Source organism: Carlito syrichta, unplaced genomic scaffold, assembly GCF_000164805.1.
Source record: "Carlito syrichta isolate Samal-C Ts95f unplaced genomic scaffold, Tarsius_syrichta-2.0.1 Scaffold308194, whole genome shotgun sequence".
Taxonomy (NCBI): Eukaryota; Metazoa; Chordata; class Mammalia; order Primates; family Tarsiidae; genus Carlito; species Carlito syrichta.
This window is the reverse complement of record NW_007252290.1, coordinates 74,197-88,184: the sequence shown is the minus strand read 5'-3', so window position 1 is coordinate 88,184 and position 13,988 is coordinate 74,197. Positions and strand designations below refer to the sequence as shown.

Below are 13,988 nucleotides of genomic sequence, written 5' to 3'. Positions count from 1 at the left end.
GGGGGTCCGATTTGGGGGATGGGGGCCCTGGGCAAATGATGCTTCCGGGGGGGCCCCCCAGCCAGACAAAGACCAGAGGCCTGGGGAGACAGAAGAGGGCTCCCCGTTTTTCTGATCTTGGGAAGGAGAGGCCTTCTTTTCCTATCTCTGGTGGGGGAGGGCCTCCGCCTCCCCTACGTCCTCCACCCCCCCAACCCCCCCTCTGAATTGTGAAGGAATCCGAATTTGCTATGTACGGCTGCAAAAGGGGGCGGGGGGCCTTTTGCAGCGGCTTCTGAAGCTCGGAGGGAAGCCGGGCCAGGGGTACCCCGCTGGGCTGAGGGCAGGCAGGCCCGGGAAGGCTGTGGGTGGGGAGAGGGAGGGCCCCCTGCTTGGGTGTGGAATCGGCCCCAGAGCCCCGGCTGGAGGCCTGGGTTCTGAAGCGAGCTCTTCCCCCTCTCAGGGCCTCTGTCAGTAGCCTGGGCAGGGTTGTGTTGGGGGGTGAGGAAGGGGGCTGTCGATGCTATGTGACTTTGAATTTTCCTTCTTAATTCCTGGGAGCTTTGAGATGAAAAAACGTCAGATGTCATCTTTGGGGAAGGGGACTGGAGGATGGCCTGGAATGCTAGGGTAGGAGGATGGGGGAGGCTACCTTCTCCCTGACTTCTGGCTTGATCACAGTTTGGATTGGAAGGAGAGTTGGAGGTTGGATGGGGGTTATGGCTATGCCCCTACATTCCCTTAGTAAATGTGTTTGTTTCCTGTTCCCCCTCCCCCATCCCATATACGTACATACTTTGTATACTGTTGAGTTAGGCCTGGGCTAGAGCTAGGTCCTTTTGGGGAAATGGGGTGCCCCCTCTCCCCTTCTTATGTCAGCTGTTTTTTTTTTTCTGACTTGTGAGTCACTGGTTCAAGTCTTGCCCAAGCTTTACACTGGGGTCATGGAGTTAAGCTGGGCTGGGTCCCTGATGTGGGAAGGGGTGGGATCTCGTTTCTTCCTGTCAGCATAGCCCCATCATCCAAGGACAGAACTGGGTATACCATCAAACACCCCTTCCTCTGTCTTCTAAGTCCTGTCAGGCTGGCATTGGGAAACTTTTCCTCTGAAACTAGATTAGCCATCCCCCTCCTCCCCTCTCCCTAACTTGCTTCAGTTGAGGGAGTAGGGTTAGATGGTCAGGAAGCAGCTGTGCCCCCCAACAGTATATTCAGTGGCCCTCTGTCATGCCATCTTGAGGACTGTCTGTGCCCCCACCCCTAATTTTCTGCCCAGGAGGAGGAAAGAGGCTTTGCCCTGAATCAGCCCTCACTGCCAGCCCCTGCCCAAGACTCCTTCATTATGTTCTTTCCTTTGTTTTCAGCTGTGTGAGGTGAGAGGGGAAACCGAGGCAGAGAGATTTTAATGCAACTGCTTCCAGGAGGGATAGAAAAAATTTTTTGAGAGAGACCCAAGAGCAGGAGGGTGGAGGGAGTTTAGGCAGAAGCAAGAGGGTCTCTGTGATCATTTGCCCAGTGAGGAACTGGCCCGAGGTAACTTCACTCCCAGCGTCCTAAAGGGGTTCTGTTTGCCATGCCAAGTTGATTGGGGTGATCGGAAGAGGGAGACTGGACACGTTATCCTTGACAATCTTCCCACCCTTTCTCAAAATCTCCACCCCGTCCACCTCGGTATCCCCAGGTCAGACCAAGCTCTATCCAGAGTCCCAGGGAGAGGACCACCCCCCAATCACACACCAGAATTCCTGCCTCGGGAGTGGGAATTTGAATAGCTGACTGGTGCCACTCTAGGGGGTGGGAAAGGGAATTGCACAGAAATGTAGGCCCAACTTTTTCCAGAGGCAGCCGAAGGGATCCCCTTATCCCTACCCCTGTCCTCTTCTCTCAGGGCCCACAGACTGTGAACTTTCTTCTTTGCTCTCTGGAGAAGGAAACCTGGCCCAGCTTATGTGACTTAGTGTCTAATCATCCTTCCTCCTGCCTCCATGGGAACAGTCCTAGGGGCCTCCCCCACCTCTTCTACCTTCTATTCTGTGTCTGCCCCCAGAGTCCCCTTCCTTCTGGGAAGCACTGTCACTCCCGATATAGACAAAATTGAGTGTACTTGCTATTGGGGAGAATGGAGAGAGATGGAGAGGAGAATGGGAAAAGGGATTGTTGAGGGCCCTGCTGAGATTAGGGAACATTCTTTATTGGGGAGGTCACCCCAGGCAGACAGGGCTCAGGGAAGGGGCTGACTTTCCCCTCCCTGTCGCCATACACCCCCTTGAATGACCAGTTGCTAGAAAAAGTGAACGGTGGAAGTGAGTTATGAGGCTAGGGTGTTAGCTTCCTGGATGCCCGAAAGAGGGTTCCAAACTCCTTTCACCCTGCTCAGACCTCCATCCTTAAACATCTCCCCTTATCTGGTCACTTAAAGCGGGGATGTGTAGGACATTCATTTTGGAGTTGGAGAGATATTTGATGTTTGGGGCTGTTCACAAGATTTCTTTTTTTCTTCCAGTCTTGTTTCCTTTTTCTCTCCCTGTATTTTTTCTCTCTCTCTCTTTTTTTTTTTTTTTTTGAATAGGAGTCTCACTCTGTCGCCCAGACTGGAGTGCAGTGGCATGCTCATGGCTACCACAGCCTCACCCTGCTGGGCTCAGGGGATTCTTTCAAATAGCTGGAACTACAGGCGTGCGCCCCTGAGCCTCGCTGATTTTTTGATTTAATGTAGAGATGAGGTCTTGCCAAGTTGCCCAGGCTGGTCTTGAACCCCTGGGCTCAGGCAATCCTCTCGCCTCCGCCTCTCAAAGTGTTGGGATTACAGGCGTGAGACACCACGCCCGGCTGTTTTCTCTCTCTTTTTTTAAACCCTCAACCACTCCCCTATCACTGGGCCTCCCAAAGGATGACAGTCAGAGTCCTGGCCAGAGTCAATGCCTTTCCAAATTCCTCCACTCTTCAAAACCACTTCCTTCCTTTTGGGAAGTCCTTACTCAAGTCTGACTCTCTTTCCTCCTGCTGCAGTCTTAGCCATTGTGCATCAGAACTCCCAAGCCTAGATTTATTCCTCCCCTAGTGTTCTTTTCTTAGGGTCCTCCCCACCCCTTGGACTCTAGACCCTTCAGGTCCTCCCATTCTGCATGGGAGCCTCTCTGCTCTTGAGGAATCTGCGTGCGTTGGAAGGGGACTGTGCAAGGGTCTCTGATTTGGTGGTGGCAAGTATGAGCGGCCAGGGAACCTGCCCCCCCACCCTCAACCCTCTGTCCCAGATTTCAGCTTGGTTAGCAGGATCCCGCATTGTTTGGAGAAGGAAGCAGTTGACTCTGGAGTGTTTCCGGTGCAATGGCCTCAGGCACCAATATACAACCCCCCTGGGAAAGGTAAAGGCTATGGGGGAGAGAATTGTCCTGGTGTCTCCCTAGGGGAGACGGTCTCTCCTAGGCCTTGGCTTCCCTGGCTGTCTTAAGAGCTCCAGCTTTTCTTCTTCCCACCCTCCCAACTCCAGGGGAGTCCACGACCCTATTCTGGATCTCCTTTGGGTCAGACGCTGCTGGGGGCCAGGACTGTGTCTCCCTAAGCCAGGATATATTCTGTTCCTCGCCCTACTCTGTATCTTAGCGGAGCAATCATTCTCTGGGTTCATCCCAGGACAACTGTGTCATTGCCTTGGCAACCTCTGGGTTGAGCCCCCTCCCTGTCCTTCTGTCACTGGTGGTCCTCTCTGCCTCACACCCCTTGGTTCATCTCTCTTACTGCCCGTCCTTTGCTGCATTCTCTGCCCTTACTTTCACAGTCTCTGTCACTTGTCTTTTTTCCCTCCGCTGTCTTCTTTTCCTTCCTCCAGGCCTCTTGATATCCCCAAAGCCTCCTGGAAGCAAACGTCTCTCCTGGGCTTTATCCACTTGCTCCTAGCTCACCCCTGTCTATTTTAGTTATTCCTCCTCTCTTCGACCAGCTAAGCAGTGAAAGTTCCCTCTCCACCGTCCCCCAAGTTCCTCTTCCTTCTTCCCCCTCCACTAATTTTGGGAATGGGTTTTGGAGAGAATGTTTCTAGGAGAAAGGAACTTGATATCTTTTGCGGGTTAAGATGGAGAAAGGAGGTATTTCAGAAGGAAAGAGGGAAGCTAGACTTCTGGCAGCACTTCCAGGACCAGAGCCTGAGAACTGGAGAAAGATATCGGGCATGAGTCAAGGGCTCGGAGATTTTACTTTTGGTGAGCCCAGGCCACATGTGTGTGGTGGTGGTGGGGAGGGGATAGTGAGGAGGGCTTAGCAAGGCCTGGTGAGCGATAGGGTGACCTCTGGAGGCTTTCTGGGGGGCTGGATTTTATTTGTGGGGAAAGAAAAAGATGGTGGGGCCATCACAGGTCAGGCTAATGTCCTGCTGAGTCAATATTGACTCAGAGTGGAAGGGGCGACCCTTCCCCTCCCCTGGCTGTCCAAGCCACCCTGTCTGTCCATCTGTCCAGGCCGGACAGACCACAGAGCAGAGGCCCAGACTCAGGAATGACAAAAATGTGTCTGAGCCTCACTGAGCTGCGGGAAGGAGCCACCGGGTAACACCCAAAATACATAAAATTCAGTGAAAAGCTCTCGGTTTGGGTCTGGGAGGCCCTTGCTGCCCCACCCCCACACATTTGGAAGTTTAGATTCCTGCAGGCTCTGTCTCCCACCCCATGGGCATCACCCCCCACTCTGTTCCCTTAGATATATCATGTGGTTCCCTTAAAAAAAAATCCCTCCCACCTATCTCAGGGGGAAGCCTGTCTGTCCCTCTGCTGTGTCTCCTCTTAAAAAGAACCCCAAGGGACTCTTGATGCTTTTCCTGCCTCCAAGTCTCCTTAACCCTTAGGAAGCACCGTTTGAGGTCTTAGCTATCTTCCTCTCCCTCCCTCTCTCAAGGGGGTCCCTCTCCTCTGTAGAAGCTTCCTTTGGAGCCTGGACTTTCCTGTTACCCTGTCTCCTCTGGGCAGGCATTCTCAACCCCTCCATTCCCCGCCCTCAAGGTCCCAGAATGAGACAGAGGATGACAGCCAAGGCCCAAGCAGGGCAGTGGGGTCTGTGTTGTGTCTGGACGCACACCCAACCCTACATCTCCTGCCCTGGCTCCAGCGCGGTGGCCCTGGGGGCCGTGGCTGGGCTGGGTGCCTAGGATGGGGGGGGCAGGGTGTTGGCCAAGTTAGCATGGCGGTCACATTCGTCTTCAGGCAAAGCTGAGAACAGACGGTCCCTGTGTCCTGGTGTTCTTCCTATAACCTCACTGGCTCTCCTCCCTCTCTCGTTCTCTCCCCCTTCTTCTCCTGCCTATCTCATTCCTCTTCTGTCCCATTCTTGTCCCTCTCTGCCTCCTCCATGCTCTCCCCTCCTCTCTAAGAAGCCTTGAAGGCCACCCCTTACAATCCGTCTCCCCACCCCCAGTCCTGGGAATGAAAGAGCTCTCCCTGCCGTTTACCTTCTTAATCTGGCTCCATCCCATGGTCAGTGAGCACCCACCTGCTCAGCTGCTAACCACCGTGTGCCTCAGTTTCCTCATCTGTAAGATAGGGTTTGCAACAGCACCCACCTCACAGGGCTGTGAGGCTCTAAATGAGTTGCCATGTACAGTGTTTCAGATCAGTGGCTGGCACTTGGTGACCACGTTCAAAAGTGTTGGCTCGTGTCCTTAGGAAGCCCCGGTCCTGATGAAGGGTGAGAGGCCGGGGAGGCCGCTAGTTGCTGCCGAACTTAGGGCTATGTTGTTCCCTGTCTACACTGCAGGCCCCAAAGGTAGGTTTTCCGAGTGCTGGCTTCAGACGTAGAAGGCTCAGCTGAGGGGAGTGGGATTGGCTTCGACCCTAAGCAGATTATAAATTTCCTACCCTGCCCCCACCACAGCTTCCTCCCAGCTCAGAGTGAGGCTTCCCTTGGCTGTGTAGACTGTCCCAAAGTAGGTTATTTGTTTCTTTCCTCCCCTCTCCCCCTAAAGGAAATCAAAGACAGGCCTCAGCCTTCTCACTCCTTCCTGGGGCTTTCTCCACCATCCTTGACAGGAAGGAAGTTCCTTCGCGTATCTCTCTGCAATCCTTGCGCTGCCCTGGCCCTCGGGAGATATGCACCCCCCCACCCCATGTCCCTCTGCCCCTGGGCCTGAGGAGATGCTGCTGTGGATGGGAACCCTGTAGACGTGGGCTGGAGCCCTCCCCTTCTTTCACTTGCCCCCATCCCCCACTTCCCTCCCTCCGCTAGAGCACATCTGGTTTGTGAATCTCCCTCATTCCAGCTTTCGGAGTTTGCCAGCTGCTGTTTCCTCTATCGAGTTCAGGCCAAAAATGGGGGTGGGGACAGTGGGGGGGACTAAGTGAGGACCAAAGGAGGGGGGCCCGTGGCTAGGACTTGGAGTGGAGGGGAGATTAGAGCAACCCACCAGTGACCTCAGTTCTGCCCAGTAAGGAGAGGGTGGCATAGACCAGGTCCCAGGTGGGGGAGGGAAGAAGTGCAGTGGGGCCTGTAGGTGGCACAGGGGTCCATTTCTGGGCATCAGACATCCCGTCTGCCTCTGAGTCCCATTCTAGCCCCCTCTCCCCTCTCAGAGGCTGCGGCTGGTCAGGGGAAGCAGCTCTCGGCATGCTAACTAGGCTGGCTAGGCCGGAGGGCTGTGTTTCCCGGGAAGACCTCACAGCTGGCCCAGTGGGGTAATGAACTCAGCATTATCCACCTCCTCAAGGGGCCTTTATTCCCAGCTCAGGGTGGGGGGTGGGAGGAGGGCTGTGGGGGGGCCTGGCGAGGCCATCCTTGATGTGTTTCCTGAACTCGGTCATTCTGGCCAGGGGCCTGGGTGCAGTCCCCTCTGCCAGCAACGGGGGTTAGGAAGGGAGGACATCTCCGTGTGGCCCCCATCAGACGCCCTCCCTACTCAGAGCCTGACACACTTTCCTTATACTTCTGTCTCTACCCTGCATCGCAGTTAGTTGTAGACAGCTGTCTTCCCAAGGGACTGTGGCTTCTGAGGGCCAGAAGGGCATCTGGCTCATCCTTGGCACCCTGGTGCCTAGGGCAGTGCCTGGCACAGAATTGGCCATCAGTGTTTGCCAGGGAACAGAAATGGAATTGACACAGGCAGAGAAAAAGGCGAGGAAGGGCCCGGAGACTGAGAACCCAGCCTTAGGCAGGGGTGAGGGAGGTGGTCGACCTTTCCTCTCCTGGAGGACGTGGGTCCAGAGGGGGAGGGCTGGGAATGGGAGGGCTGGTGTGGACTGCACTGGCTAAGTGCTGTGAGGAGCCTTAGCACTGCTGCTGTGAGGCTGCTGTGAGTCCTGGGTTTGTCACTTGCCAGCTGTGTGACCCTGGGCAAGTCACCCAACCCAGTTTCCTTTTCTGTGAAAGGATGGATTAGTCGTCCCTACGTTGTCTTACCGTAAAGAGGCTTATATGAGATGAGACACAGGAAGAACTGGTTTACCAAAGTTCCCGGCACACACTGAGTCCACAATGAGTTAGCTGTTGCTCCAAACTCTTCCTCTGGGAGTGAGGGAGGAGAAAGGGACAGGAGTGGAGGAAGGCTGGCAGGGCTCGTGGGTAGGGCGAGGAAGCCCTGAGATGAAATCAGCTCCTGCCATCCCAGCCATACCCCTGCCTCTACTCCCCAATTCTATTCTCCTGAGCAATCTTTTTTTTTTTTTTTTTTGAGTCTCACTCCGTTGCCCAGACCAGAGTGCAGTGACACGCTCCCGGCCACCACAGCCTCGACCTGCCGGGCTCCAGTGATACTTCTGCCTCAGCCTTCCGAGTAGCCGGAACTACAGGCACATGCTACCAGGCCTGGCTATTTTTTGAAAAAATTTATTGTAGAGATGAGGTCTCGTCAAGTTGCCTGGGCGGGTCTCGAGCCTGCAGGCTCAGGCAATCCACTCACCTCGGCCTCCCAAGGTGCTGGGATTACAGGCTGAGCTACCGAACCCGGCCTATCCTGAGCAATCTTTAGGCGCCTCTTACCTCTGAGGACATCTACGGAAAGTGTCCCCTGAGGTCTAACCAGCAAGGGAGGCTGTGTCTTTAGAGGATGAAGGTGGAAGCGTGCTCTCCGCCCTGTCCTGCCCAGCCTTGCACTCCTGTACCACTGCGCTCCCATAACATCTGCAAGCTACCGCTGTGTGTACTAAGGGCACCCCCTGCCACACACAGTTCCTGTCTAGGGGCCTGGTGGTGAGGGATTGGGGAAGGATGGGTCAAGGGGCCAGGAATGTCCCAGAAGGCAGGGAAGCAGAGAGATTAGAAGAGACCAACTCTGGGCTTCTAGAGGGAGTGAGAGAAAGATAAAGAGAAAGCACGTCAAAGGCTCATATGCCCCCACTTCACCATCTCTGTAAGTCCTCAAAATCAGGGAGTGCCGTTGTCTGATCGGAGCAACCAAGAACAGCAAGGGCCTTGACCCTGACTCCTAGGGATAGGCAGCCTAGGGGATGCGGGAGGGGGGCAGTAAAATGTGCTTCTGGATTCTCCGCCTCTCCCACCACAGACAAGTGTCCAGGAGTGACCCAAAGTCAACCCCATGCCCCCCCAGGCACATAGTCTGGCTCAATCTGGGCGGCATGAGGATGGATACTGGAGAGGGAGGAGGAGTCCTAAGGAGTTTTAAGGCCACAGAGTTGGCCTCCACCCTCCATTCACACCCTTTTCTTTCCTTGCCCCTAGCCCCTAAGACTTGCAGCCCCAAGCAGTTCGCCTGCAGAGACCAAATCACGTGTATCTCAAAAGGCTGGCGGTGTGATGGTGAGAGGGACTGCCCAGACGGATCTGATGAGGCCCCTGAGATTTGTAAGTACCTTTCCTGGATACCTCTCCCCAAGCCCTTGGTATGTCCCTTTTTCCTCTGGCAGATGCTTGGGAGGAGGACAGCTGATCTCTAGCCTGGTGTGGACCTTGCCCTGTGAATGTATTTGTCCATGACACAGCTAAAACTGTCCGATCCCCCTCTACAAAGTGCCTGGCATGGGACCTGGTGTACTTAGAGATGACACCTCAGCCGCTCTACCCAGGCCTGTCAGAGACAGTGTTCTGTGGGCTGACAGCGTTGCTAGAAGATGTCCCGACCTTCCCTTTTCTTCCTACCTCTGAGTGTTCCTGGCCCTTGATGAGTGGCCCCAGGTCTTGCCAGATCCCTTCTGTCCTTAGTCTCCCAGGCCAAAGGCCACTGGTGCTTGCCTCAGTCCCTGTACCAGAAGCCCCACCCGTGCATTTCCCGCCACCCCCGCCTTCCCCTGCCCCCAATAAGTGGTGTAATCGGAGGCAGCTGTTTAAACTGGGAGAAAGGTCCCCGCCCAACCTTCACCCTGCCAAGGGGGTTGGAGGACTTGCTGGCGGGACCCCAGAGTCCTAGGCAGCTGGCAGAGTCCTGGGGTCTCCAGCCCCAGCCTCTCCCCTGCTTGGTTGGCCTGGGGCATCATCTAAGCGGCCCTGCATTCCTGGGTCTGTGTCTGTTCTCTCTCCGGGCTTTTTCTTGCTCCATTCCCATCCTGTGTCCTCTCCCCACACCCCCACCCATAGTTATCGGGGTGATTTTAGGGCTGGAAGGGGTGTGGGGTGAGTTCTCCCTGCCTCATTCCACACCCTGCTCTGGAGGGGCAGGGGCCAGGGGGTATTCAGCGAATGTAGCCATGGTGGGGGTGGCTCAGCCTGGAGTCTCTTGGGTGTTAGGAGCAAAGAAAGCCACAAAGAGGGGCTGGATATGCTCTTTTTGTTCATTCTCTCTTCAGTTTGATCTAAACCTCCCCTGATACACAAACCCACTCTGTTCACACTCATACGCACTCCTGGACTGGTGACAGTCATACACAGACCCACCTGGGCACTGAGGTGCCCACCCCCACCTAGACAAAGGCACAAACACCTTCTCACAGCAATGGAGAGCCAACTTTCTCAAATGTGGATACAAAAAAACACACCATTCACTCAGACGGATCCCCTCAAACACACACAGACCCTGACTCACTCACAAAAAGACACAAAACTCATATACTGTGACCAGAAGCACCAGCACACATACAGACCTGCAGATACATCCTCACTGCACACTCGGGTGTGTGGACTCCTGCCCGTGCACATGGACACACTCACTCATGCACCGTGTCTAGGCTTGGGCATCGACAGGCAGGGGTCTGTTCATCTCATCCATCCTCTTTGGCAATAGTATTGCCCAGTAGAGATATATTGTAAGCCACATACTCAATATGCAATTTTGAAATTTCCCATTAGCCATGTTTAAAAAGGTAAAAGGAAACAGATGAAATTAATTTGAATATTTTATACAGTGTTTCCAAATTGTTATCATTTCAGTATATTATCCATAAAAAATTGTTAGAGATCTTTTTTTGTTGTTGTTGTTTTGGTATGAAATCTTCAAAATCCAGTGTGTATTTTACACTTACTGTTTGAAGTAGCTGCATTTCAAATACTCAATAGCCACATATGGCTGGGGTTACATACTGGATGGCGCCATTCTGGAAGATTTGGCACTGTTCTTGGCCCAGGCTCTGTACCCTGAGGAGCTATGGGAAGGAGGTATTCTTTATCATTTGAGCTTCCCTCAGTTCATCAAAACTCTTGACCTCTGACCTCAGCCTGTCTTCTAGGCACAGAGCGTTGAGGCAATGGGGTCCACTGGCGTGGGCATTTGGGATGGACTCTTTGCTGAAGGCCTGCACCTCCTCCTGGTTGCTCCCAGACATGTGGCTACCATGGGCGATGCTGTACAAAAACTCTCAGTGGAAGTCTTACCAGCCCCTGAGGCCCCCGAGATCTAAAAAACGCAGGTGTCTGAAACTCCAGTCTGGATTTATCTCCACCTGCTGCTTCCCTTCTCCCACCCTCCCCGGTGAACAACTGGCCAGACAACCGCCAGCTTGGTCATGCCAACCCTTCTGTCTGCCCCCAGGTCCACAGAGTAAGGCCCAGCGATGCCAACCAAACGAGCACAACTGCCTGGGCACCGAGCTGTGTGTTCCCATGGCCCGCCTTTGCAATGGCATCCAGGACTGTGTGGATGGCTCAGATGAGGGGCCCCACTGTCGAGGTAAGAGCTCAAGCCTACTCTCCTGACCCAGGTAGACACAGGGAGCCCTTAGCAAGCACCTGGTGGGATTGGAAGCCTGCCATCCGAGGACTGTCCTTGCACCTCCAGTGGGGATAAGGACTCGTCCTGATCCCGTGCTAGGACTTGCCATCAGACAGCAGATGACATGGGTGGGCTCCTTGGGCTTGGGGCTTGGTCAGATGGTCCTGTGGGCCCCCACGATGGGCCTGGCCTGGACATTTCCCTCTGACTATGTATGCTTGGACAAATCACTACTTCTCTCCAGGTCCTAGTTTCTTCTTTGTGGAGCGAGAAATCAGTGTTTTCATCCCGTTTTATTTTTTTAATAGTGTGGTCCTTTCCTCAAAAGGTTTTCTATGAGAAACCTGAGTGGGAACGCAGAGAGGGGCAGAGATGCTGCGATTAAAGCTGGGGTTTAATCTGACCTAGATTAAAGGGATCTAGAGCTCAGTTCACCCATCGCCCACCAGTGCCCTGGAAGGCATCCTTCGGGAGCTGCCTGTCTCTGGGGGCCCTAGAGACCTGCTTTGGTCCCTCCTCTGACAGTCTGTCCTTCCTGAGGTGGTTGAGGGGAAAGCCATCCAGGTGGAGGTAGGAGCATCAGGTTGGTACGTCAGACTTCTTCCGCCTGTGATTCAGGCCACCAGCTCTGCAGTCTTTCCCCTGAAGGTCCCTGTGGGCCCTGGAGAGTCTGGGTACTTGGGGAGGAGCCCATGACTTGGGGGGAGACCGAGCCTCGGGTCCGCATGTCTGGGAATAGTGACTTCTCCCTTCTGCTGTCCTCGGGGTCTGGAGTAGAGGCCGGTGTTGAGAGGCCATGAGCAAGGGCCCGGAGGAGGGGCAGTGCTGGGGGTGGGGACAGCGTCCTGTGGCATATGCCTGTTAGAAAACATCTGTCTGTGAGAGGAGACATGTCTGGATCCTATTCACCAGGGGCAGGGAGTGTGGAGTGTGGAGCAAGGGAGTTTGTGGAAGGTTTTCCTCCTTGCCTCTGGTTGATCTGAAGCTCCAGGGGTGAGGTATAGAATGCGAACCCAGGGCAGACTTGAATGACCAATCACACTCCTTCTTGTCAGAGGGTGCATGTTCAAGTTCGCCTCCTTCTGAAAACCTTCCCAGTTTCAAAAACAAGAAAGACACTTGAAAACCTAGGGTCTGAACGTCCTTCTCTGACAGTACAGAAGCTAGGCCTCCTCATCCCCCCCACCCCACACCCAGAGGAGAAATTCTTTTCTAGGTTTTTCAGAGCCAACGATATTTTACGCTTTGTGGGGAAAGGCTGGGCAGGCGGCACCTATGGGCTCTCGGGTGGAAGTGGGGAGGAGAAAGAAAAGCTAGGGCCTGGCCCCCCATCCCAACTCTTCCTGGCAGGCTTAGTGCCTCTAAACGTCTTAGCATCTCGGCGGCTTTCTCTCCTAGGTGGGGGCGGAGGGGGAGCAGGGGCGTGAGGCAGCTGGACAAAGGGGTCTTTGTGGCTGGGCCGCCTGGCCCCACGCAAGGCCATTAACTGGGTCGCTGGTCTGGGGGGGTAACTGCTCTCCCACCTCTCCCCCCTCCTGTCTCATTCCCTTCTGTCTCTCCTGTGGAAGTGGGTCAGTGGCAGGAGAAAGATTAGAAAAAGATCCCGAGGGAACCAGCTCTGCTCCTCCTCCCCATCCTCCACCTGGACCTTAGGCCTTCTCTCTGAGGCCTCCGGGGCTCAAGGGATGGTTTGGAGGGGTGCTTTCAGGCCAGAGTTTGGATTCTGGGGGACAGACTGAACTCCAGGCCCCCTCTTCTCCCTCGGCTGAAGCCAACACCGTAGACTGCAGGGAGTGCAGACGAGAGGCGTACAAAAGGGACACGACTCACTGTCCCTTCTTCCTGTTGACCCTAACAAAGTTTCAGAACCCCTTCCCACAGGGACAGAGGTAGTCCAGCAACTGAAGCGGGACATGTAGCTATGTGACCTTGGGCTTGTCTTATGCCCTCTCTGGGCTTCACTTTCGTCACGTGTGAAATATAGTAGGTGTGGCCTAAGGCCTAAGGCCCCTTCCATCCTGGACACTGTGGTCCTTAGAAGTGGCTTCTGGGGATTGACTGGAGCTAGGGGAAGACTGTGATCTGGGGGTGGCTGCTGGGTCTGGAGGCCTAAGTGTGTGTCTCTCCTGCCCCCATACAGAACTCCGAGGCAATTGTTCTCGCCTGGGCTGCCAGCACCATTGTGTCCCCACACTGGATGGGCCCACCTGCTATTGCAACAATAGCTTCCAGCTACAGGCAGATGGCAAGACCTGCAAAGGTGTGTGTATGGCAGGGGCCAGGTGGGGTGGGCAGGGCAGGGGTCTTGGCTGGGGTTCGAGAAGCAAAAAGAAAGAGACAAGAGACAGGGAATGGCTGGGAGCCCAAACCATCAGCTTCCACCAAACTTTTTAAACTCCATCTTAAATTGATAGGATGGGCCTGGTACGGTGGCTTACTACCATAATCCCAGCACTTTAGGAGGCCAAGGCCAGGAGATCACTTGAGCCCAGGAGGTCAAGACCAGCCTGGGCAACATAAAAAATAAAGAAATTAGCTGCTCATGGTGATGCATACCTAGTCCCAGCTACATGGGAGGCTGAGGCAGAAGGATCGCCTGAGCCCAGTAGGTCGAGACTGCGGTGGCTGTAAGCATGCCACTGCCCTCCAGCCTGGGCAACAGAGTGAGACTCCAACTCAAAAAAAAAAAAAAAGATAGGTCAATGTGAATTTTCTTATTGTAAAAAAATTAAAGCATTACAGATAAAACCAAAGCCCCCTTTGACAAATCCTCCTCTGTTCTGGTCCTTTCCCAGCTCTGGAGGTCAACTCAGTCATCAGTTTGCTCTCTTTCCCCTCCCCCTCCTTTTTTGGCCATTTGTGTGTGTCTGCTCCCGAATATTATTGGGAGTGTTACGTGTGTGTGTGTGTGTTCTCTTTCTTTTTTTTTTTTTTT

General features: G+C 54.3%; 1 protein-coding gene across 1 annotated transcript in view; it reads left to right on the top strand.

Moving 5' to 3' along the window:
- Positions 1 to 13,988, top strand: part of LRP1 (LDL receptor related protein 1) — an 85,437-nt gene that overhangs the window by 761 nt on the left and 70,688 nt on the right. Inside the window, exons 2-4 of the mRNA XM_008065230.2 lie at positions 8,635 to 8,757; positions 10,874 to 11,011; positions 13,194 to 13,313. Of these exons, the coding sequence (XP_008063421.1) occupies positions 8,635 to 8,757; positions 10,874 to 11,011; positions 13,194 to 13,313 (381 nt within the window). The remainder of the gene's footprint in view (positions 1 to 8,634; positions 8,758 to 10,873; positions 11,012 to 13,193; positions 13,314 to 13,988) is intronic.